At 38.9% G+C, this 19,988-nt stretch overlaps 1 protein-coding gene across 1 annotated transcript; it reads right to left on the reverse strand.

Moving 5' to 3' along the window:
• Positions 1 to 115: 115 nt before the first annotated feature.
• On the reverse strand, positions 116 to 19,426 carry zgc:113423 (uncharacterized protein LOC569178 homolog). Its single transcript, XM_058763378.1, has 11 exons — positions 19,124 to 19,426; positions 16,222 to 16,349; positions 15,855 to 15,923; positions 15,666 to 15,743; positions 15,459 to 15,563; positions 13,921 to 14,281; positions 11,257 to 11,460; positions 8,591 to 8,712; positions 7,632 to 7,821; positions 369 to 572; positions 116 to 267 (listed from the first exon to the last, which is right to left on the reverse strand). Exons 1-11 carry the CDS (start codon positions 19,134 to 19,136, stop codon positions 128 to 130), a joined length of 1,614 nt encoding a protein of 537 aa, XP_058619361.1. The 5' UTR covers positions 19,137 to 19,426; the 3' UTR covers positions 116 to 127.
• Between the last annotated feature and the right edge of the window lie 562 nt (positions 19,427 to 19,988).

A 19,988-nucleotide genomic window follows, 5' to 3' on the forward strand; every position in this document is an offset into this window, starting at 1 on the left:
TAAGAGCCAGTATAAATCACACATTAAATTAAATACTAGTAACACATTCTTGACACAAACAGTCACTGTGTACAAACAAAGGTTTCACCTCCGTATCACAGAGCAGTTTTTGATCGGATACTCTGCACTAGCGTATCCCTCTCTTGATGCCCATCTTGCGCTCATATCGAAACTTGCGGATGGTGCTGTTTATAGCGCCTACGCAAACCTTCCAGTCGCTTCCGTCTTCCTCCAGCCTCATCCAGGGAAAACGCTCCAACAGGTGCTCTGAAGAAGAGCAGGAACAGAGAACTAGTCCTTATTCAAAACAACCTCTTTTCCACCATCCACAGTGGAAAGACTACAGTGCTGCTGATCAGATATCTCACCTCGGAGTGCGGAGATCTTGTTGTGGTCGAGGGCCTGAATGCCGCGCCGCATCCCGCCGTACACATTACTGCACACCAGCACATCCTCTGGAAAGATGAACTTAATGAGGTATCGAGCGATGAGCTCAGGACGTGTTCGCAGATGTGCTGCAGACAAGGCAAACTCAGGAACCTTCACATCCCGATGAGGGGGGCCGAGATACACTGAAACACAGAGGAAAATAAGGAATAAGACTAAGATACAAATAAGAGTGTAATATCTGGGCACAATAAATACGGTTTTAGGACAGATCCAAAGAAGTACGGCAGGGCAATATTTTGCAATTATTTCTTGCAATTATAACACCATAGCAATTTTTTTTTTTTTTTTGTCAATATCAAAGCATCACTATTTTCACAAGCTGTGTGTAAATTGTGACATTTATATCTAACAATATATGTGACCCTGACCCACAAACCAGGGTCAACTTTTTGAAATTGAGATTTATACAGCTGAATAAATAAGCTTTCCATTGATGTATGGTTTGTTAGGATCGGACAATATTTGGCTGAGATTCAACTATTTAAAAATCTGGAATCTGAGGGTGCAAATAAATCTAAATATTGAGAAAATCACCTTTAAAATTGTCTAAATGAAGTTCTTAGCAATGCATATTACTGATCAACAATTAAGATTTGAGATATTTATGGTAGGAAATTTACAAAATATCTTCATGGAACATGATCTTTACTTAATATCCTAATGATTTTTGGCATAAAAGAAAAATGGGTGCGCGCGCTATAATGACAAACAAATACAACTCATTATATACACAATAAATACTTTAAAATACACTGGCATGACACTGTAGATGTTTGTGGAAGATGTTTTCTCTGTTTTGGGATGATCGTTTTTAAATCATACCCTATTGCATCAAAATTTGTTAATAGGCCTACTGTACTACAGTTTGGGGTGGATAATTTTATCAGTTGTTTATTATTCTTGCAACAATGTATTTGTTGTAGTTTTTATTAATAACCATTGCTATATGGCTGATAACTTTGTCTAGTGCTCTTATGAGTGTTTATAACATGATTTGTGAATATGTAACTACTGTACTGAATGACATAGCATAGACTTCATGGCGCTAGTGTTTGCGTATTTCATTATGTAACCTGTTGTACAGATCTGTGTAGTGTTAAATACTGTTTCTGACAGATAATATCATGATATTCCCTTTTTTCAGTCATACTCGAATATAGAAAGTGCTGTTTATACCGTTTTTATTATTATTATTTTTTTTAATAATATATACTTTTACCCATAATCTCCATTTCTTATAGAAGCTGTCAATATGCTTTATGTAAAATACTTGTGATTAAGCTCCGTTTTTGTAACTGATCGGGAGAAATGTGAATTATTCGTTGGATTTTAACTAATCTTTATAGGCGAAGTAAGAATGTTAAAATTATTATTTAGAGCTGAATAAAAAAAAGTAGGCTATGTGTTTCTAGCCAATCGTAATTTAAAGCTTAATATTTTTCTTAGAAGCTGTCAATATTGTACGATTTTTTTGGTGTCTGTGTTCATCATCTGTCCTTTTTTGCAATTTGTGCCTTGTCCGTTTTTGTAACTGAAGAGCTGGAGCAATTAGTCTTTCTATTTTAGCTAATTGTTAAGTGAGAATATTATGTTTAAGTCGTTATTTGTTCATAGAGATTCATTTCAAAAATGAAAAGGTGTGTTTCTAACCAAGGTGAACACGAGCGTTCATATTTTTTATTTTATTTGGCCGAATGTTGAATGTCAGTATGTTTCATGTGCATTATTGTGTCTATAGCTCCTGAAAATAAATAAAAGGCGCAAGTTTGTCACGTCAGTCGTAAGTGAACACGTGTGCAATATTTACAGAATACAATATTATACAGAAGCTGTGAATAATGAATTTCTTATGTAGGCCTACTGTATCGTAACTTAAGATCCCGAGCAAGATGTATTGTTCGTTGTGAGTTTGATTAAATGCTTTAAGTTATAATTTGCTTATGGCAATTAAAAATGAAAAACAAGTTAAAATGGGTAAATCTTCTATACATATTTTTGATTGTTCATTTTCTTTCTTGACATACTCCAGTTCGTCTTAAAACACACTAGACATGCTTATTCTGTGCATTTTTAGCACGTTTTGTGTGAAATCTATAAAGGTAAAATGACGTCAAAAAGATTTGCATGCGCAGGGTAAGATTTGTGAAAGTGTAGATAGCAAGCGTAAATTAATTTTGCATTTGCAAGAAAAGAGTTGTAAAAGTGCAAATTGCATTTCAAGCGTAAGAAAAAAAGATTTGCAGCCTTTTACTGTTTTTTGTAAGTGTATATCATGTATTGTGAAACTGCATCTTCATGCTAAGGCAAAATAAATATGATCTGTATTCTTCTGACTTTCATTTTTCTGCGCTTACACTTTTGGCACTGTTGTTTCGCCCAAATACAGCCAAAAGTATTGCAAGCCTGTGCACAATGTTTTGCAAGTGAAAACAGCCTTATCAAGAACTGCAAAACGGATTGACTGCGTAAAACCAATATGTGTGTGTAGAAAAAAAAATCGTTGCAATTGTCTAAATGACTTCTTGCGTGCATAGAGCAAAATGTTCCCCAAATAACCCGCTATGTACGTCTGCGTCTTTGCGCTTGCAGTTTTGGCACGATTCTCTGGGGACCTTCTTCTTTCAGCCAATCAAATGAGGTAATGAAATAATGCATAGTAGTGCAGATACTTTCAGTAGCATCAAGATTACAAACTAATATCATATGGTCTGCTGAAGAGGAGGATGATTAGGATAAATAGAGTGAATACACAGAAATGTAATTTCCTAATATTAGCTTGAAATTCAGAATGAACACATACATGGTAGTCAGCCTAATGGTAACCTACACAGCTTATAAAGGATCATGCTTTTTTTGTTTTATTATTTTATTTTATTGTATTATTAATTATTAATTGATTTTTTTGTATATGTATCTGTGCATTAAAAATACCATCCCCGCAATAAGAATGACGCTGAGTCAAATTAAAATAAAGATGTGTTCTCACGTCTGGAGTGTTTATTGAACCAATCAGATAAGAGTAAATCGAGAGTCAGCAAGAGCCTCATTTGATTGGCTGAAAGAAGAAGGTCCCGCCTTCCACTCGCGCTTGCAAATCTGAAATCAGTGAGAGAATCGTGCCAAAACTGCAAGCGCAAAGACGCAGATGTACATAGCAGGTTATTTGGGGAACATTTTGCTCTATGCACACAAGAAGTCATTTAGACAGTTGCAACGATTTTTTTTCTACACACACATATTGGTTTTACGCAGTCAATCCGTTTTGCAGTTCTTGATACGGTTGTTTTCGCTTGCAAAACGCTGGGCACATGCTTACAATACTTTTGGCTGTATTTGGGCGAAACAACAGTGCCAAAAGTGTAAGCGCAGAAAAATGAAAGTCAGAAGAATACAGATCATATTTATTTTGCCTTAGCATGAAGTTGCAGTTTCACAATACATGATATACACTTACAAAAAACAGTAAAAGGCTGCAAATCTTTTTTTTTACGCTTGAAATGCAATTTGCACTTTTACAACTCTTTTCTTGCAAATGCAAAATTAATTTACGCTTGCTATCTTATGTACACTTTCACAAATCTTACCCTGCCCATGCAAATCTTTTTGACGTCATTTTACCTTCATAGAAATCATATTTATTTTGTCCATCAAAAGTGTGCTGTCACTTTAATTGAGCGTGAGCAGCGCAGCAAAAATAGACTTGGCGCCGAAACCAGCGCTGCTCACGCGACGCTCCTGCTTGACGCTCACGCGCTGCTCCTGCTCCCGGTGTGAATGCACTCATTTGTTAACATGGGCGCCGAAAAAAATACGCGCTGCTCTCGCGCCGCTCACGCTTGCGGTGTGAAACGGGCGTCACGCAGTACATGAAGCGGGTTTTTATTTATAACAAATAAAAAATAATAAAAAGTAGATAGAATAATAGAGAGTGCTAGTGTTAGTGGGTCAAGGTTTTTATATATTTTATATATTTGATCATGGGGACATACAACTGATGGCTGCACAATTAATATAAGTATAGATTATTGAATGCACTTGTTTCATATTGCAGAGCAACTAGATGTGCAGAGTGAGAGAGAGGGATTCAGGGAAAGATGAAAGAGACAGTGAAAGCTTTGATACTCCATTTGATTATTTTGCCCATCCACAGTCTAAGGATTTTGATTTATTTTTTTAAGTATCGCCCTATTCAAACAACTGAAAGAGCCATTCCTGATGTATTCCACTCAAAAGATGGCACAAACAGGAAATGGCTGACATACAATGAAAGCAATCACTCTCTATTATGCTCAGTATGTCTTGCATTTGCAAAACCTTTAAGCAGTGCATTTGTCAAATGAGGTAGCCTATGCAGGCCTGGACACATGCCCATCAGAGAGTACAGGAACATGAGAGAAGCAATGTCCATAGAGAAAGTGCAGAAGCCTTTTTTCTTAGAGTCAACAAAGCAGACATCCATACCCTTCTGACTGATAAGCAAATGACCGTTCATCGAGACCAGGTTAGAAAGAGGAGGCAGGTCTTGGAATGTGTGATTGATGTAGTGAAAGTTATTGGTAAATGTGGGATAAGCTGCAGAGGGCACAGCCATGAAGCTACATATGATCTTGAAAACATGGCTATCAATCATGGTACCTTTCTTGAGCTCATACTCTTGCTGAGCAAGTACGATGTCTGCCTACAAGAACATGTAAGTGATTGTATTGAGAAGAGAAAGAAGCAGATGAGAACTAAACAAAACCACAGTAAATAAAGTAATTGAATTAATTGAATTAATAAGAAATATGATTCAACAGAAAATTGCTGTTGAAGTGAAAAATGCAGGGATGTTCTCAATACAAATCGACACAACACAGGATTCAACATCCAAAGACCAGTGTGCAGTAGTTCTGCGATATGTTACTGATGCTGTCCACGAGAAACTCGTTGCAGTAATTGACTGTGAGTCATCAACTGGACAGTACTTTGTGGAGCTTGTGAAACAGACCCTAGAGAAGATGGACATAGACGTCAAAAAGTGCATTGGTAATGCAACAGACGGAGCTGCAAACATGCAGGGACAATACAAAGGTTTCTCTGCATTGCTCACAGGAGCATCACCTAACCAAGTGCGCATATAGTGTTACTCACATGTCCTCAACCTTGTTCTAGCTGACACTGCAGGGGTTGTTGTGGCAAGTGAGTCCCTTTTCTCACTACTGAATGACATTGCAGTGTTCATTCGTGATTCCTACAAGCGCATGAAGCTATGGGAGGAAAACAGTGAAGACAAGAGACACAGACGGCTTGGTGTAATTGGTGGGCCAAAGATGAGGCCTTGAGGAAAGTATTTGGAAGGTTTGCAAAGCCTGACCATGCACTTTACACAGATCTGGTCATCACTGTGGAAAAAATTGAAAATTATGTGACCATGAAACCTGTAATCCGAAACAAGGCCCAAGGGTACAAGGCTGCTCTCTTAAAGTATGAAACCATACTGACAGCCATACTGAGATTTTCCTCAGGATTTTTGAGCAGACAACCCTTCTTTGTAAATATTTACAAACAAGTGGCATGGATATTGCTTCAGCACAGCACTTGGTGACAGGAACAGAGGATAGCTTGAGAAAGTGTGCCTGGGACTTTGAGGGTGTGAAGAGGGCAGCAGATGACTTTGTTGAATGGGCCAATGGCATTCTGGAGAAGCTTCAGGACAGTGATGCTGAAGTTCAGACTGCTCTCCCAGAGCAACCAGGTGAGCTGGCACAAGATGAGCCCATTGCTAATGCAGAGATTGATTACAAAATCAACATCCATAATGTGATCTTGGACACTGTTATTGAAAGCTTTCATAGCCGTTATGCAGAAAATGCAGTGCTGTGTACAGATATCTCCTGCATGGATCCTAGGAACTTCCCTGAAATCAGAGAAAAAGGCATTCCAGGGACAGCCATGAAGGAGCTCAGCAAATGCCTACTGCAATTTGATGAACGTGCCAGTGTTGAGACATTGCAGGCTGAACTAACCAGCCTTGCACAGCACTGGGAAAGACTGAAACAATCACTAACGGAGCACTACAACATTAGGGGTGCTGCCTCTAGTGATGAAGCAGGAGAAGGCTCTGAGGTTCCTGATGAAAGTGTGGAGTTTGTGAGCAGAAGTTGTTCCACATGCAAAAACTGTCCAATATGCTGCTATCTCCTCTTGTCTCAGTACAATCTGCTTACTGATGCTTATCACATCATTGGTTTGGGCTACAAGTTCATTCTCACACTATCTATTACTCAGGTTGCCTGTGAGAGACCTTCTCCACCCTGAAGTTAGTGAAGAACCGTCTGAGAACCTCCCTCAGTCAAGAGAACCTTGAAGCATTCCTTTTGATGGCAACAAAGAAGGAGATTCTTATGAAACTTGATAAAGATGACATAATTGACAAGATGGCAGAGAGCAGTGAGCTACTGCGCCACCTACTGGTGTACTAGTAGTGCTAATTACTTACTGTTTACTCTTACTGGTCTGTTATGCCATTATTGAGTAAACATTGTTATCTTTTACTTACACTGTTGTAGCTTTTGTTAAGTTTATTTGTGTTTGTGTTTCTGATACTTTTGATATATTTGACTTGAGCATTGGAAATACATAAAATATATAATTTCAACATGTGAATCTTATTATCCCTTTTTAAAATGTGTAAGCCAATTTTATATTTGTCTTTGGTGTGGTAGTATAGATGGTGTATTCCTAGTGAGTTTTTGAGGGTTCATTTATTTATTAATTTATATTACGTCTGGTAGTCTACCTGTTACATCAACTAACAGGGTTAGCCTATTAAGCAGTCCGGTGGACACATGAATAGGGTGGTGGTGACTGCAGCAGCAGAGGTGGCCTGGGGTGGAGTCAAATTCCCGGCCTGAATTACTGTCCCAGTCCGCCACTGGCATCTACCCTTCTTTTTATGTGGGTAGATAGCTGTTTCCCTAAAATTGACATTCATGATTTCAGTTTCAGTTGTGCTTTATTTATCCATTTCCTAAAGACACTCTCATTAATGCCATCGTAACATGTCTTTTGACAAACATGCAATTTTTTAAAAAGTTGTCAATCAAGCAAGATTCAAATTCATGACCTCTTGACCTCCAAGCCCAGCCCTATAATGGGAAGTACAATTCATTCACAGTTGTGATGTTTCAGTCGGCACTGACCATTGTTCGATTCCCAGTCTGTGGGCATGTTGTGATCTTCTGTGATGTGGCTCATCAGCGTTTCCTGCTGTTTCTGCTCCGTGTCGCTGTCAGACAGTTCAACATCAATCTCTGCCGCTGCTGCACACGTAACCACTGTATGTGCTGATTCTGTCACGTTCTCAAGTTTTGCTCTTTCCTTTACCTTTAGCTGTAATGGAAACATATCTTAACTTTTACTAACAAATACTGTTCAAAGAAAAATCTTGTATGATTTATGGTATTTGACAAATAACATTAACTATTCTTTTTAAATAATTTTTTTAGATTAAAATGTGTAGCTGTCATGTAAATGAATGAACAAAATGCAAAAAAAACCCTAAAACAACAAAAACAAAAAATCCTGTTGTGTAAACACAAGGAAGAATAATAGCATATCACACACTGCTATCACTTCTTGACATGTCAGGTACCCCAATACAGATCTGATCAATGCACTTTTGCTTGAAACAGGCAGAAAAGCAGTATAATAATAATAATAGTTAAACATAATAGTAAAAAAAAAAAAAAAAACTAACACTAGCTTCTCTATTCTTTTTTTATTCCATTTGTTTCTTTTTATTTATTATTCAATTAGCAAAAAGGCCTCTAACACTAGCTTGCTCTATTGTTTTCTTTTTATTATATAATAAAAAAACCTTGCTATGTGTACTGCATTAAGCTAACTGAGACTTGTTACAGTACTTGCATATCATTGCTCTTTTGTTGATTTTGATTGCTTCCATTGTCCTCATGTAAGTCGCTTTGGATAAATGTAAATGTAAACATAAGTGTGAACAACAATCAACGGGGTCCATGCATTTGGGGGAAAGAGGTGGAAATAACCACATTTGCCAGTGTAGTGGAAGTGCTGCAGATAAAACTTGTCAAATGGTTTTAATTTGGAAAAAAAAAAGTATTTTTGTCATTTAAAATTTCACCTTCCGTGTCTTGTCCATGAACCGATAGTAGCGGGCCGTTGAGTTGATTACAGACAGACACATTTTCCAGTCTTTGCCTTTCTCACGAAGGTCAAATTTTGGGTATCTCTTTACCGCCCACTCTGTGGAGATCCACACATTGTTAAAACTAGCAACTTTCATGCTGCTCTGTAAACTGCATCAGATATTAATATACATAATATATATATGAGCAAGTCATTTATAGCCTTAATTAAAATCTCTTCATTGTTTATCAACTTTGAAAATAAATCACATAAATGTCCCAGAAAAGTTTCTTAGAAAAGTTAATTTCTGAGAACAGCTTAATGTTTTCTTAAAGCTGCAGTCCGTAAGTTTTGCCTCTTTGTCGCCATCTCTGTTTAAAAACCTGGAATTGCAGCTGTGTGCGGAATTATCTTTCATGCGTGGGGTTGTTATCCGGTGCTCCGGCACGGCTCCAGCGCGGATGAATCTAATGTTTTGAGGTGAATGTGTGGCAGTCAGTCACCGCACCGGTGTGGCTACTAGGGCTATGCAATTAATCGTATTCGATTATCATGCGCATCTCGTCAGTAAAGCCGGTTTCGTGATTAGCAGTAAATCGCCATCACCTGCTTTCAGATGGAGCGGCAGTTAATACACAGAGCCGTAGTTCACTGACAAGCTAGGCAATATCGCGTTCATAATCGAAGACGAATCGCCTTCGATTATGAATGCGGTTTATAATCCCGCAAAAACCTACCCGTACCACTCAAATTAGAAAACAGTGTTATACTGGACAAAATTATAAACGCAACACTTTTGTTTTTGCCTCCATTTTTCATGAGCTGAACTCAAAGATCTAAGACTTTTGCTATGTACACAAAAGGCTCTCAAATATTGTTCACAAATCTGTCTAAATCTGTGTTGGATGTACTGCCAAATTCTCTGAAACGCCTTTGGAGACGGCTTATGGTAGAGAAATGAACATTCAATTCACGGGCAACAGCTCTGGTGGACATTCCTGCAGTCAGCATGCCAATTGCACGCTCCCTCAAAACTAGCGACATCTGTGGCATTGTGCTGTATGATAAAACTGCACATTTTAGAGTGGCCTTTTATTGTGGCCAGCCTAAGGCACACCTGTGCAATAATCATGCTGTCTAAACAGAATCTTGATATGCCACACCTGTGAGGTGGATGGAGTATCTCGGCAAAGAAGTGCTCACTAACACAGATTTAGACAGATTTGTGAACAATATTTGAGAGAAATAGGCCTTTTGTGTACATAGAAAAAGTCTTAGATGTTTGGCTTAGTTCACACTGCAGGTCTTAATGCTCAGATCGGATTTTTTGCTGAAATCCGATTTTTTGGCGCTGTTGTTCACATTGTCATTAATGCGACTGCCATCAGTATCATGTGTGAACCGTATACGGCCCTGAAGTGACCCGCATGCGCAGAAGAAGACGTGACGTCAGACGCAGCGCACTGTGTTTGCGGAAATAAAAATGGATGCTGCTCGTGTTAGCGCGTGTTTAGCAATTTTTAAGTTAATGTGCAATCGGAGCCTAAATAACGAAGTGATAAGAATAAGAATATTAAGAAGAAGGAGAGCACGATTTCATCCAGCGCAGAATTGTGACGTCTGTCACATTTCAATGACGTAAAAATCGCATGAAATGCAACATGGCCGTTCAGACAGAAGTCGCATTGCAAAACATCGGGTATGTGAATGAATGAATGAAGCATTTATATAGCGCTTTTATTGTGTATTGCTATACACCCAAAGCGCTTTACAATCATGTGGGGGGGTCTCTCCTCAACCACCACCAGTGTGCAGCATCCACTTGGATGATGCGACGGCAGCCACAGGACAACGGCGCCAGTGCGCTCACCGCACACCAGCTACAGGTGGAGAGGAGAGAGAGATAGAGCCAATCAAGTGGATGGGGATTATTAGGAGGCCATGATTGACAAGGGCCAGTGGAGGGAATTTGGCCAGGACACCGGGGTTACACCCCTACTCTTTACGATGAGTGTCATGGGATTTTTAATGACCACAGAGAGTCAGGACCTCGGTTTAACGTCTCATCCGAAAGACGGTGCTCTTTTGACAGTATAGTGTCCCCATCACTATACTGGGGCGTTAGGACCCACACAGACCACAGGGTGAGCACCCCCTGCTGGTCTCACTAACACCTCTACCAACAGCTACCTAGTTTTCCCAGGAGGTCTCCCATCCAGGTACTGACCAGGCTTAGCCCTGCTTAGCTTCCATGGGCAACCGGTCTTGGGCTGCAGGGTGATATGGCTGTGGGTAGTGGGTATGTATCCGATTTAGGACCACATATGAAAGTGGCCTGGGCCTGATTTGAAAAAATTGTGCTGTTCAGACTGTCATAAGAAAATCAGATATGGGTCAAATTTGGGCAAAAAGTCGGATTTGGGCCACTTTAGCCTGCAGTGTGAACCTAGTCTTTGAGTTCAGCTCATGAAAAATGGGGGCAAAAACAAAAGTGTTGTGTTTATAATTTTGTTCAGTGTACTTGCTTAAATATTGATATCGGATCATTTTTAACCCAAAAAAGTTACGGACTGCAGCTTTAAATTTATTTATTTGTTAAAACAACAGAAAAGGCACATCATACAGAGAAGGGTCCATTTTTCAAATATCCGTCCAGCTCACCTCTGATGGCACTGATCTTGTTTGGGTCGAGTCTCTTGAGGCATCTCTTTGTGTTTCCAGTGGTGCTGCTTTGAGAGAGTTCCTCCGCTGAGAAGATGTTTCTCGACAGGTACCGCACCGCCGCACTGGGTCGTGCCATTTTACCAGCCCTCTGTAGGATACAGTTAGAGAGGAACACCTTCCTGTCAGAGCTGCCCAGACAACCTACGGGAGCAGAAACAGACACAAATGGCAGCATTTAAGGGATAGTTCACCCAAAAATGAAAATTCTGTCATTAATTACTCACCCTCATGTCATTCCAAATCCATAAGGCTGATGATACACGGGGCAACTTTTTGCAACAACGTTTGGGCACTTTCCCCCTGAGAATGGGTAACAAAATTCTATCTGGATACTTAAGATCATTCGCGGGCCTTGTGTCTCGCCTGGTTGCCATTGACGGCAACATTTCCCAAAGTTGCCCCGCGTATAATTAGCCTCAGACCTTCGTTCATCTTCAGAACACAAATTAAGATATTTTTGATGAAATCCGAGAGCTCACTGATCCTCCATAGACAGCAAGGATCCTTACACGTTCAAGGCACAGAAATGTAGAACATAGTTAAAATTATCCATGTGAAATCAGTGGTTCAACCACAATTTTTTGAAGCTACGAGAATATTTTTGTGCGCAAAGAAAACAAAAATAATGATGCATACCTTGTTTACATGCAGATCAAAGCACGCGCCAGGGTGACCCAGAGGAGACAAATTGTTGAATGAAGTCATTATTTTTGTTTTCTTTGCGCACAAAAAGTATTCTCGTAGCTTCAAAAAATTACGGTTGAACCAGTGATATCACATGGATTATTTTAACGATGTCCTTGCTACCTTTCTGGACCTTGACCGTGGTAGTACCCTTGCTGTCTATGGAGGCTCAGAGAGCTCTTGGATTTCATCAAAAATATCTTAATTTGTGTTCTGAAGATGAACGAAGGTCTTACAGGTTTGGAACGACATGAGGGTGAGTAATTAATGACAGAATTTTCATTTTTGGGTGAACTATCCCTTTAATATAAATTATTGCTGCATTGATCATTGTTCTGGAATAAAATCATTCACTATAGCAATTTAGTGAGTTTTAGCCTCATAGTAACAGATCACCCAAAATGAAAATTAGCTGAAACTGTACTTATCCTCAGGCAGGGCCGTCGCTCTGGGCCTCTGGGCCCTATGCCCTCTGTCACCCTTTTCACCCAAATATTGACGTCCCTACCCTCAGGCCATTCAAGATGCAGATGAGTTTTTCTTCATCAGATTTGGAGAATATATAGCATTACATCACTTGCTCAGCAATGGATCCTCTGCAGTGAATGGGTGCCGTCAGAATGAGAGTCCAAACGGATGATAAAAACATCACAATCATACACAAGTAATTCACACCACTCCAGTCCATCAATTAAAGTCTTGTGAAGTGAAAAGCTGCTGTTTTTAACTTCAAACTTTGCTTCTGGCTAAAATACCTCTATCCATAATATTGCTTCTGCATTGAAAAAGTTGTCTCGTCTGAATCAGGAGAGAAATATGCACAAATCAAGCACCGTTTATGAGCAAAAAATTGTCTAAGGCCACGTTCATACAGCAAGAGAATACGGTTGTCAGTCCTGTATTTGAGTCCTTAATACAGTTATGTTCACACACAGTACGGTTATTTATGGGCGTGACAACCGCATTCTGTAACCGAACTGACACCTGTGAATTTTCAGGACTCACAACCGCATTCTTGAAAAACTTGCTCTGTGTGAACGAAACAGGACTGGACGACTAGTTGTCTGTCACGTCCTACAGTGCAAGAGAGCACAAAAGTGTGTTACGTGTTTTCATGTGTGGTTTTGGTAACTTACAGTGAAAGTTTTAGATTCAGTTTTTCTCCTCTGGAGCTGCTCCCGTCAGTTGTGTGTTCTGCGCACGATTCAAATTCTCTGCTCTCCACCCAAATATAAAAGCAGCTGTCAGTTAATGGTGATTTGACGGATGAACTCACGGCTCGATTGGACTCTTGTCATGTCTCAAGTCTTTCTGTTTTATGGACATCGCCATCTTTGATTTTACTTTGTTCACTGTCGCTATGGTGACTGGTAAGGAATACGGGCTTGACTCCCGTTGCACGTTCATACAGACAGTATTCTAAGCTGCTGTGTGAACGGGACATTTCGAGACTCACATCTGTAAACAAAATGCGGTTGACAATCCCAAAATGTCATGACAGTGTGAATACTGTTCTAAACAAATGTGGGTGGATTTTGATGTAAGAGGACTTTTTCACTGAGGGAAGCGTTATCATGCATTATGGACTATGGAATTTTGACCAGAAGTTTTGAGCTAAAACGTCTGTTTGTTTCTTATTATTGTGATGCTTTTATCATCTGTTTGGACTCTCATTCTGACGGCACCCATTCACTGCAGAGGATCCATTAGTGAGCAAGTGATGTAACATTTCTCTAAATCTGATGAAGAAACAAACTCATCTACATCTTGGATGGTTTTAGGGTAAGTAAATTTTCTGCAAATTTTCAATTTTGTGTGAACTCTGAAAGCAAGTTTAAGATGTAATTCTTCCCAACTAAGTAAATTGCTCTTATTTTAAAGATATTTAGACATTTTACTGGAATAAGACTCTCTTACTCGTATTCATCAGATCTGCAGTTGAAGCTGGGTCACTGATCTCGGAGCTTATTTCAGCTGGTCTCTTCACCCGCTCAAGATGCTGCATTAGACTCATTTTATTCCTGCTGAAAGCTTCTTGTGTTGTGTGTGTTGGCACAGTGGCCTTGACCGAGATGTGTGACTGGCTCTGGATAACAAGTTGAGGAGGGCTGGGAACCTCTGGGCCGGGGGAGAGTGTAGGGGGTTTCCTGCTCTCCACAGATGGAAGGGGAGACGTAGAGGAAATATGAACGAGGTGGGGCATAGACGCTTCAAAACCGATCAAGGTTTCAGGCTTGGCCTGGCAGCTGTCTCTGTAGCTGGACGACAAATACCTCCTCTAAAATGAGAGGAAGAAAGTGAAGCATGAAGTTCTTAACTAACGCTGAAAGAAAAAAAACACATAGTATTCAACTAATGTGGTCATATATCAATGACATAATAATAATAATAATGCTATGAATAATCTTTTTGTTTGCATCCATTAAATTCCATATAGAAAATAGCCAAATTAGATATTCAAATATTAATGATTATTCATATTAATTATAAAATAGGCAATTCAATTGATTATCAGTAGTCACTACCACAAGTTTATTTAAAGGGGTCATGAACTGAGAAACCAAAATTCCCTTCATCCCTTCAAAGGTCATTGTACTAAAAACATCCTGTAAGTTTCAGAACTCTTTCTCATTAGTCTAAAAACAGCTTGTAATGTAGGCAGTCTGCATGTAGTATTCACGAGACAGGTGAACGTGCAGGTCTACGTAGAAAATAAACAACAAAGATGCACTGAAGACAACAAGATGCTGTGCAGTGCCAAGTTGTGGAAAAACAGTCTTGGCATCGCCTTCCTTCTGATCCCAAAGTCAGAAAAGTTAATGAACTTTTTTTTTTTATGAAGTTCCAGACCGTGTCAGTAAGAACTTGGTCCATTGTTAACTTCATTTTACTGCGGATTCATTTACAAACAAGGCACAATTCGATGTGGGATTTTAGAAAAGATTGAAACTAAAAGACGATGCTGTGCCGACTATATTGGATCCGACAGTAATGTAACGCACCACACAAGTGTGAGTAACTGTTTTCATTACGTGCTCACTATTACTTTGTCTGTTATTACAGATCATTTAATATATATACTGAGTATTTATGTGTTTTTGACCTAAATTACAGCAGCGTCTATCTGTGAAGGATGTAGTAGACTGTCAAACATACACAACTGTCAGCCAATCATAGCAGTGGCGTTTACTTCCGAGTCTACAATCCTCCACGCCTATTCAAACAGAGTGCTCTGATGAGAGGGGGTTAAAAACAGGACAAAAAAATAGCTTATTACTTCTAAATTATGATTTTCGATGTAAAAATCTTGATAACATTATAAATGGACTTCAGAGAACAGTACAAAATAAAAAAAAAAGGCAGTTTATGACCCATTTAGCACATATGTAACTATTAATTGTAACTGTAATATACTCATTATTCATATTGTGATATGCGAGTAGTGTTATGTTTACCTGAGAGTGGACAGCTGGATTCTGATGACTGGTCTGGATGCTTGCTACTTTCGCATGGAGCATCTCAAACTTCTCATCGAGTTTCAGAATGGCTCCATATGTAACCTGAACGACAAACCTGACTGTAAATCTCATACTGAGTTTTAATGCAAAAATCAATAACTCAAGGTTAACAATAACAGGCAGGATCAACTGCCTCATCATTACCTGACAGTATGCAAGAATCTCTCCCAGAGTTCTTTGCAAATCAGCTCCGTATGTCTCAGTCGAAATGACACTCTCTGCCTTCATGCACAACAACAACAAATTTGTCAAAAATAAAAACAAGATATTATGTCAATTTATTGAAGCCAATATTCATTATAGGAATGAAGTATGTTTGTGAAGAGCCATCACCTCGTGTGCATCATGTGGTATTTCATGAGTGACTTCATTAATAAGAACTTCATCATTCGCCTCAGACATCTAGCAGAAAACAGACAGCATTGACCATTTCATGCCTGCATTTGCTGTCAACAGAACTGAACCCACATATTACATATTATTACTCTCTTATTAGAGAGTATACAGACTTTTATATACAAGACAACCGATTTGTGGGAACAATTTAAATTATTATTTACTATAGAAATTGTGTTTACATGTAAACATATACATTTAATACGTATTAAACCGACTGCCACAGATGGTCTACTTACAATCCCAGGCAGCCCTGTTGTATTCCTCTCCACTAACTATGAAAGTGCACTGTGTGATACTCTACCATACTGTCACTGAGGGGACTGGGGCCTCTGGATCTCATCAGCGACGTGCTGTCATTGTCCATGCTCTCTAGGCTGTCCTCTTCTGCCGCAGCCTTAAAACCGCACAAAACACTCCTCTCCCTGTTAACTGGAGGCAGAAACCACAGGTATGTGTGGATTATTTTACTGTGCTAAAGCTGTAGTTACAGTTTTAGTTGTGATAATTACACACAAACTGAGGTATGATAGATGGATAGATAGATAGATAGATAGATAGATAGATAGATAGATAGATAGATAGATAGATAGATAGATAGATAGATAGATAGATACTGTTATTCAGCAAGGACACTAAATTGATCAAAAAGTGACAGTATACACAATGTTACAAACGATTTCAAATCAATTCAGCTATTCTGAATTTTCTATTCCTAGTGTAGTGTAAATTGTATAAATTGTGTATTTATAGTGACTTAACCTGTTGTTCAAGCTTGTTACGAATGAAGCACCCAAATGGTGCTGAGGCAATGTTAGTTCAAATAATTACAACCACAACAAGAAAAACAACTAAATGTGTCTGGACCACTGATCTACAATAGAGAACATTATATATAGATTATAATCAATATATAGATCAGTGGTCTGGACATGTACCATGGTATCACGTGCCTCCTCAGATTTCTGAGCCAAGTGGATTTTGAATGCAGCTTCCAAAAGACAAAAAATAGCCGAATAATCTATATATATTTTATATTTGATACAATCACACCGGTGTGATTAGATTGTTTAGTGCACAGCATCAGCTGCTCAATTTGAATCGGATGACACCCATATCTGGTGAATTCAGGTAATCTGGGACATTTTTTTGCAATTTTGACTTCTGCTATTTATTTCGATATCTGTCTAACACATTAGATCAACACATTAGACTTCTCTGAAATCCCTAAGATGTTTTCTAACCACACCAGAAGAAATAATGTAAATATTATGCCCAGAGGAGACATGCCACACCTATTAAGTGTTTTGTGCCAAAAAAAAAAAAATCTGGGACAGGTCACTTTGTAATCTGGGACATATGTATTAGGCCTAAAAAAGCCTATATTCACTTTATGCATGCCAAACACAATATCACCAATAGCTCCCTTCATTCTACTCTCATTCCATTGGTTTAGCTTCTTCGTATTTCTCTTATTTCCCTCTCTCTCTCTCTCTCTCTCTCTTCCTCGTTCTTTCTGTTGCCATCTCTTTTTCTGACGCTGTGGTGCCATTGTATTTTGTAATACATTTCATTGAGTAAATTAAAGACCATGGATATTTTCACATTTTATCTGACTAATGACTGTTTGTGTGTGTGTGTGTGTGTGTGTGTGTGTGCGTTTGTGAACAGAACATTGTGAAATGGCCTGGGCGCAGATCCCCCTGCTGCTCAGTGATTTGAACCGTTGTATATACTAAACTAACTGGGAATTTGGGAAATGAAATTAATGGTTTACTTCATCCTGATACCTTTGCTTGCTATTGGAATGCGCTTCCCAGATTCCGTCTCTGTAGCATCTCTCTCTAGCTAGCTGGTTTAGCTAGCTGCTAACTACTGTGAACTTGTGCTAATGTTATAACCTCCAGCATTAACACCCATTTCTCATTATGGCATATATTAGCCCTTGTCATTAGATTTATAAAGTCCCTAAATGCATATTTCCCCCATTTTAAGACTGTCCCAGATTACCCAAAGCATGCTGTCCCACATTATCAATCATATTTGATAATGTGGGACAACAAAAATCATTTAAAATAAAAAAAAAATAAAACACATTTTCAACACTTTAATACATATGTTGTTGCTTGAATAGATCACAAACATAATTTGACAACAATTAGGAACATTGTCTCATTTGTATGTCCTTAACATGAATCTAGTCAGAATCCTGTCATTGAGCTTGTCATGCAATTCCCAGGGAAGCTTCTTGATTGACAAGTGCCCCGCCCCTTTCTGTGGAATCATTCTGTGATTTCAGTCACATGACATCCACCCTAAAATTATAGTAGAAGTCCTGTTGACTACATTTTATTAGAACAGGAAATAAACACACTGGAGTTTAGGTGTCCCAGATTACCCAAATTCACCCTACTTAAGTAAATAATTGGGGTTTTATGTGTAGTTTATAGATTACACTATTAGTCTACTTTGCCCATCACCCATTCAAATAATATAATCTATAAAGGTGCAAAACGCATTTACTTACACATGTTTGAGAATCGATATATTTCCTGATATAACACCTTTGGAAATATTTCCAATAAAAAGGAAAATATTAAATAAAACATAAGCCTATATCAGTTATACAGTGCTATTGTGGCTGCTGTGTGTCACATCATGACAAGCATGAACTCAAAAATCAGTGCATGACGCCCCTGATTATTCAGTACCATGTTACTTAAATACAGTAATTTTAGTGCTGTTATTTCTGAAGTACATTGGACTACCATGGAAACACCATGCAATACTAATTACAATGTAGCTACCATAAATAACCAGCATCTACATCTGATGCTATCACTATGGTACCATCACAGAACGCCATGGTTAATACAACAGACCTTACTTTTAGACGTGTGCATGACAGTTTAAGTCTCTTTTGGTACCATGTAAATGTCATTTGTAATCGGTATTTGGTGTTTACAGACAATGCAAAGCGTTCCGTCAAAACAGCTGGCATTCGTTACTTCCGTTCTCTTGATCGTTCACTTCGCAGTAAACGAGAACGGCGTGATGAATAAACGCACAGCGAGAATGGAGCTACTTCTGTTTTAAAAAGCGTGGAAAACATTATAAAGAAATAACCAGAAGCACATTGATGTGTTATTTTGAGCCAAATGTCATGTGAAGTGTTTAATGTGTATTATAAAGAGATGCACTTGTACCGTGTGCAGACATGCTCGGTCCGCCGCTGTCACTCGCGCAGTGTTTATCGTAAAGCGTTTATTGTAATGTACGTCTGTTGTTGATATTGGAACGGTTTGGCTGTTGTTATTGTACGGGATTTTTAGATTAGATTGAAACCACGCCCGTTCTGCAGTGTCATTCCTCTCTGCGCATGTCTGAACGCAGCTTGGCGTTCAGTTCACAAAGCGTTCCCAACGCGGCTCTGAGGCTGTAGTAGCGGTGCGGCGGCGGAGGGCGGCGCCAGGTGCCCTGATGTTTTCAGATACACTGCTTATTTCGGTGAAAAGCCTGTAAAGCTTTCTATGTGTTATTATTCAGGTAAAAACGAACTGGTAAACCGTGGCTCAATCCTAAAAGCGCTTCGAGCGGCGAGGTCACGTGTTATCTGTTGCTTTTCTCTTCGCTGAGGCAGATGAAGCAATCACAGCTTTACACTGATGACTAGATATGGTATTTTCTAAATCATTTTATATAGTCTATGGGGCGGATTTGCATTTGCACGTCTGGAACTAATTTATGGTGGTGGTAGGGGGGTTAAATAAATAACAACAACAACAACACCAAACATCACCCTGAGTGAGATCTAATGCGACTTAATGGAGGATTCGCTTTTCTGAGGCACTGAGACTGGCTGCAGAAAGGGACACGTCTTGGGTATCCTATATTATGAACCAATTACAATACGTCCTTCAGAAATGATTGTAATGTGCTGATTTGCTTCTCAAGAAACGATGATACTTGTTTTTTTGTTTTTTTTTCAAAATTCTTTGATGAATAGAAAGAACATCATTTAGGTTATCTAAAACAGAAATATTTGTATAATTATACATTATACACAAAGTG

Source organism: Onychostoma macrolepis, chromosome 23 (genome assembly GCF_012432095.1).
Source record: "Onychostoma macrolepis isolate SWU-2019 chromosome 23, ASM1243209v1, whole genome shotgun sequence".
Classification (NCBI taxonomy): domain Eukaryota; kingdom Metazoa; phylum Chordata; class Actinopteri; order Cypriniformes; family Cyprinidae; genus Onychostoma; species Onychostoma macrolepis.

Bases quoted from the DNA above. Each gene is read 5' to 3' on its own strand.
- zgc:113423 (XM_058763378.1), bottom strand. The intron at 15,744-15,854 runs GTGATGGCTCTT...TTGTGCATGAAG, and splicing joins TACCACATGATGCACACGAG to GCAGAGAGTGTCATTTCGAC. The intron at 8,713-11,256 runs GTGAGCTGGACG...GGATCTCCACAG, and splicing joins CAAGATCAGTGCCATCAGAG to AGTGGGCGGTAAAGAGATAC.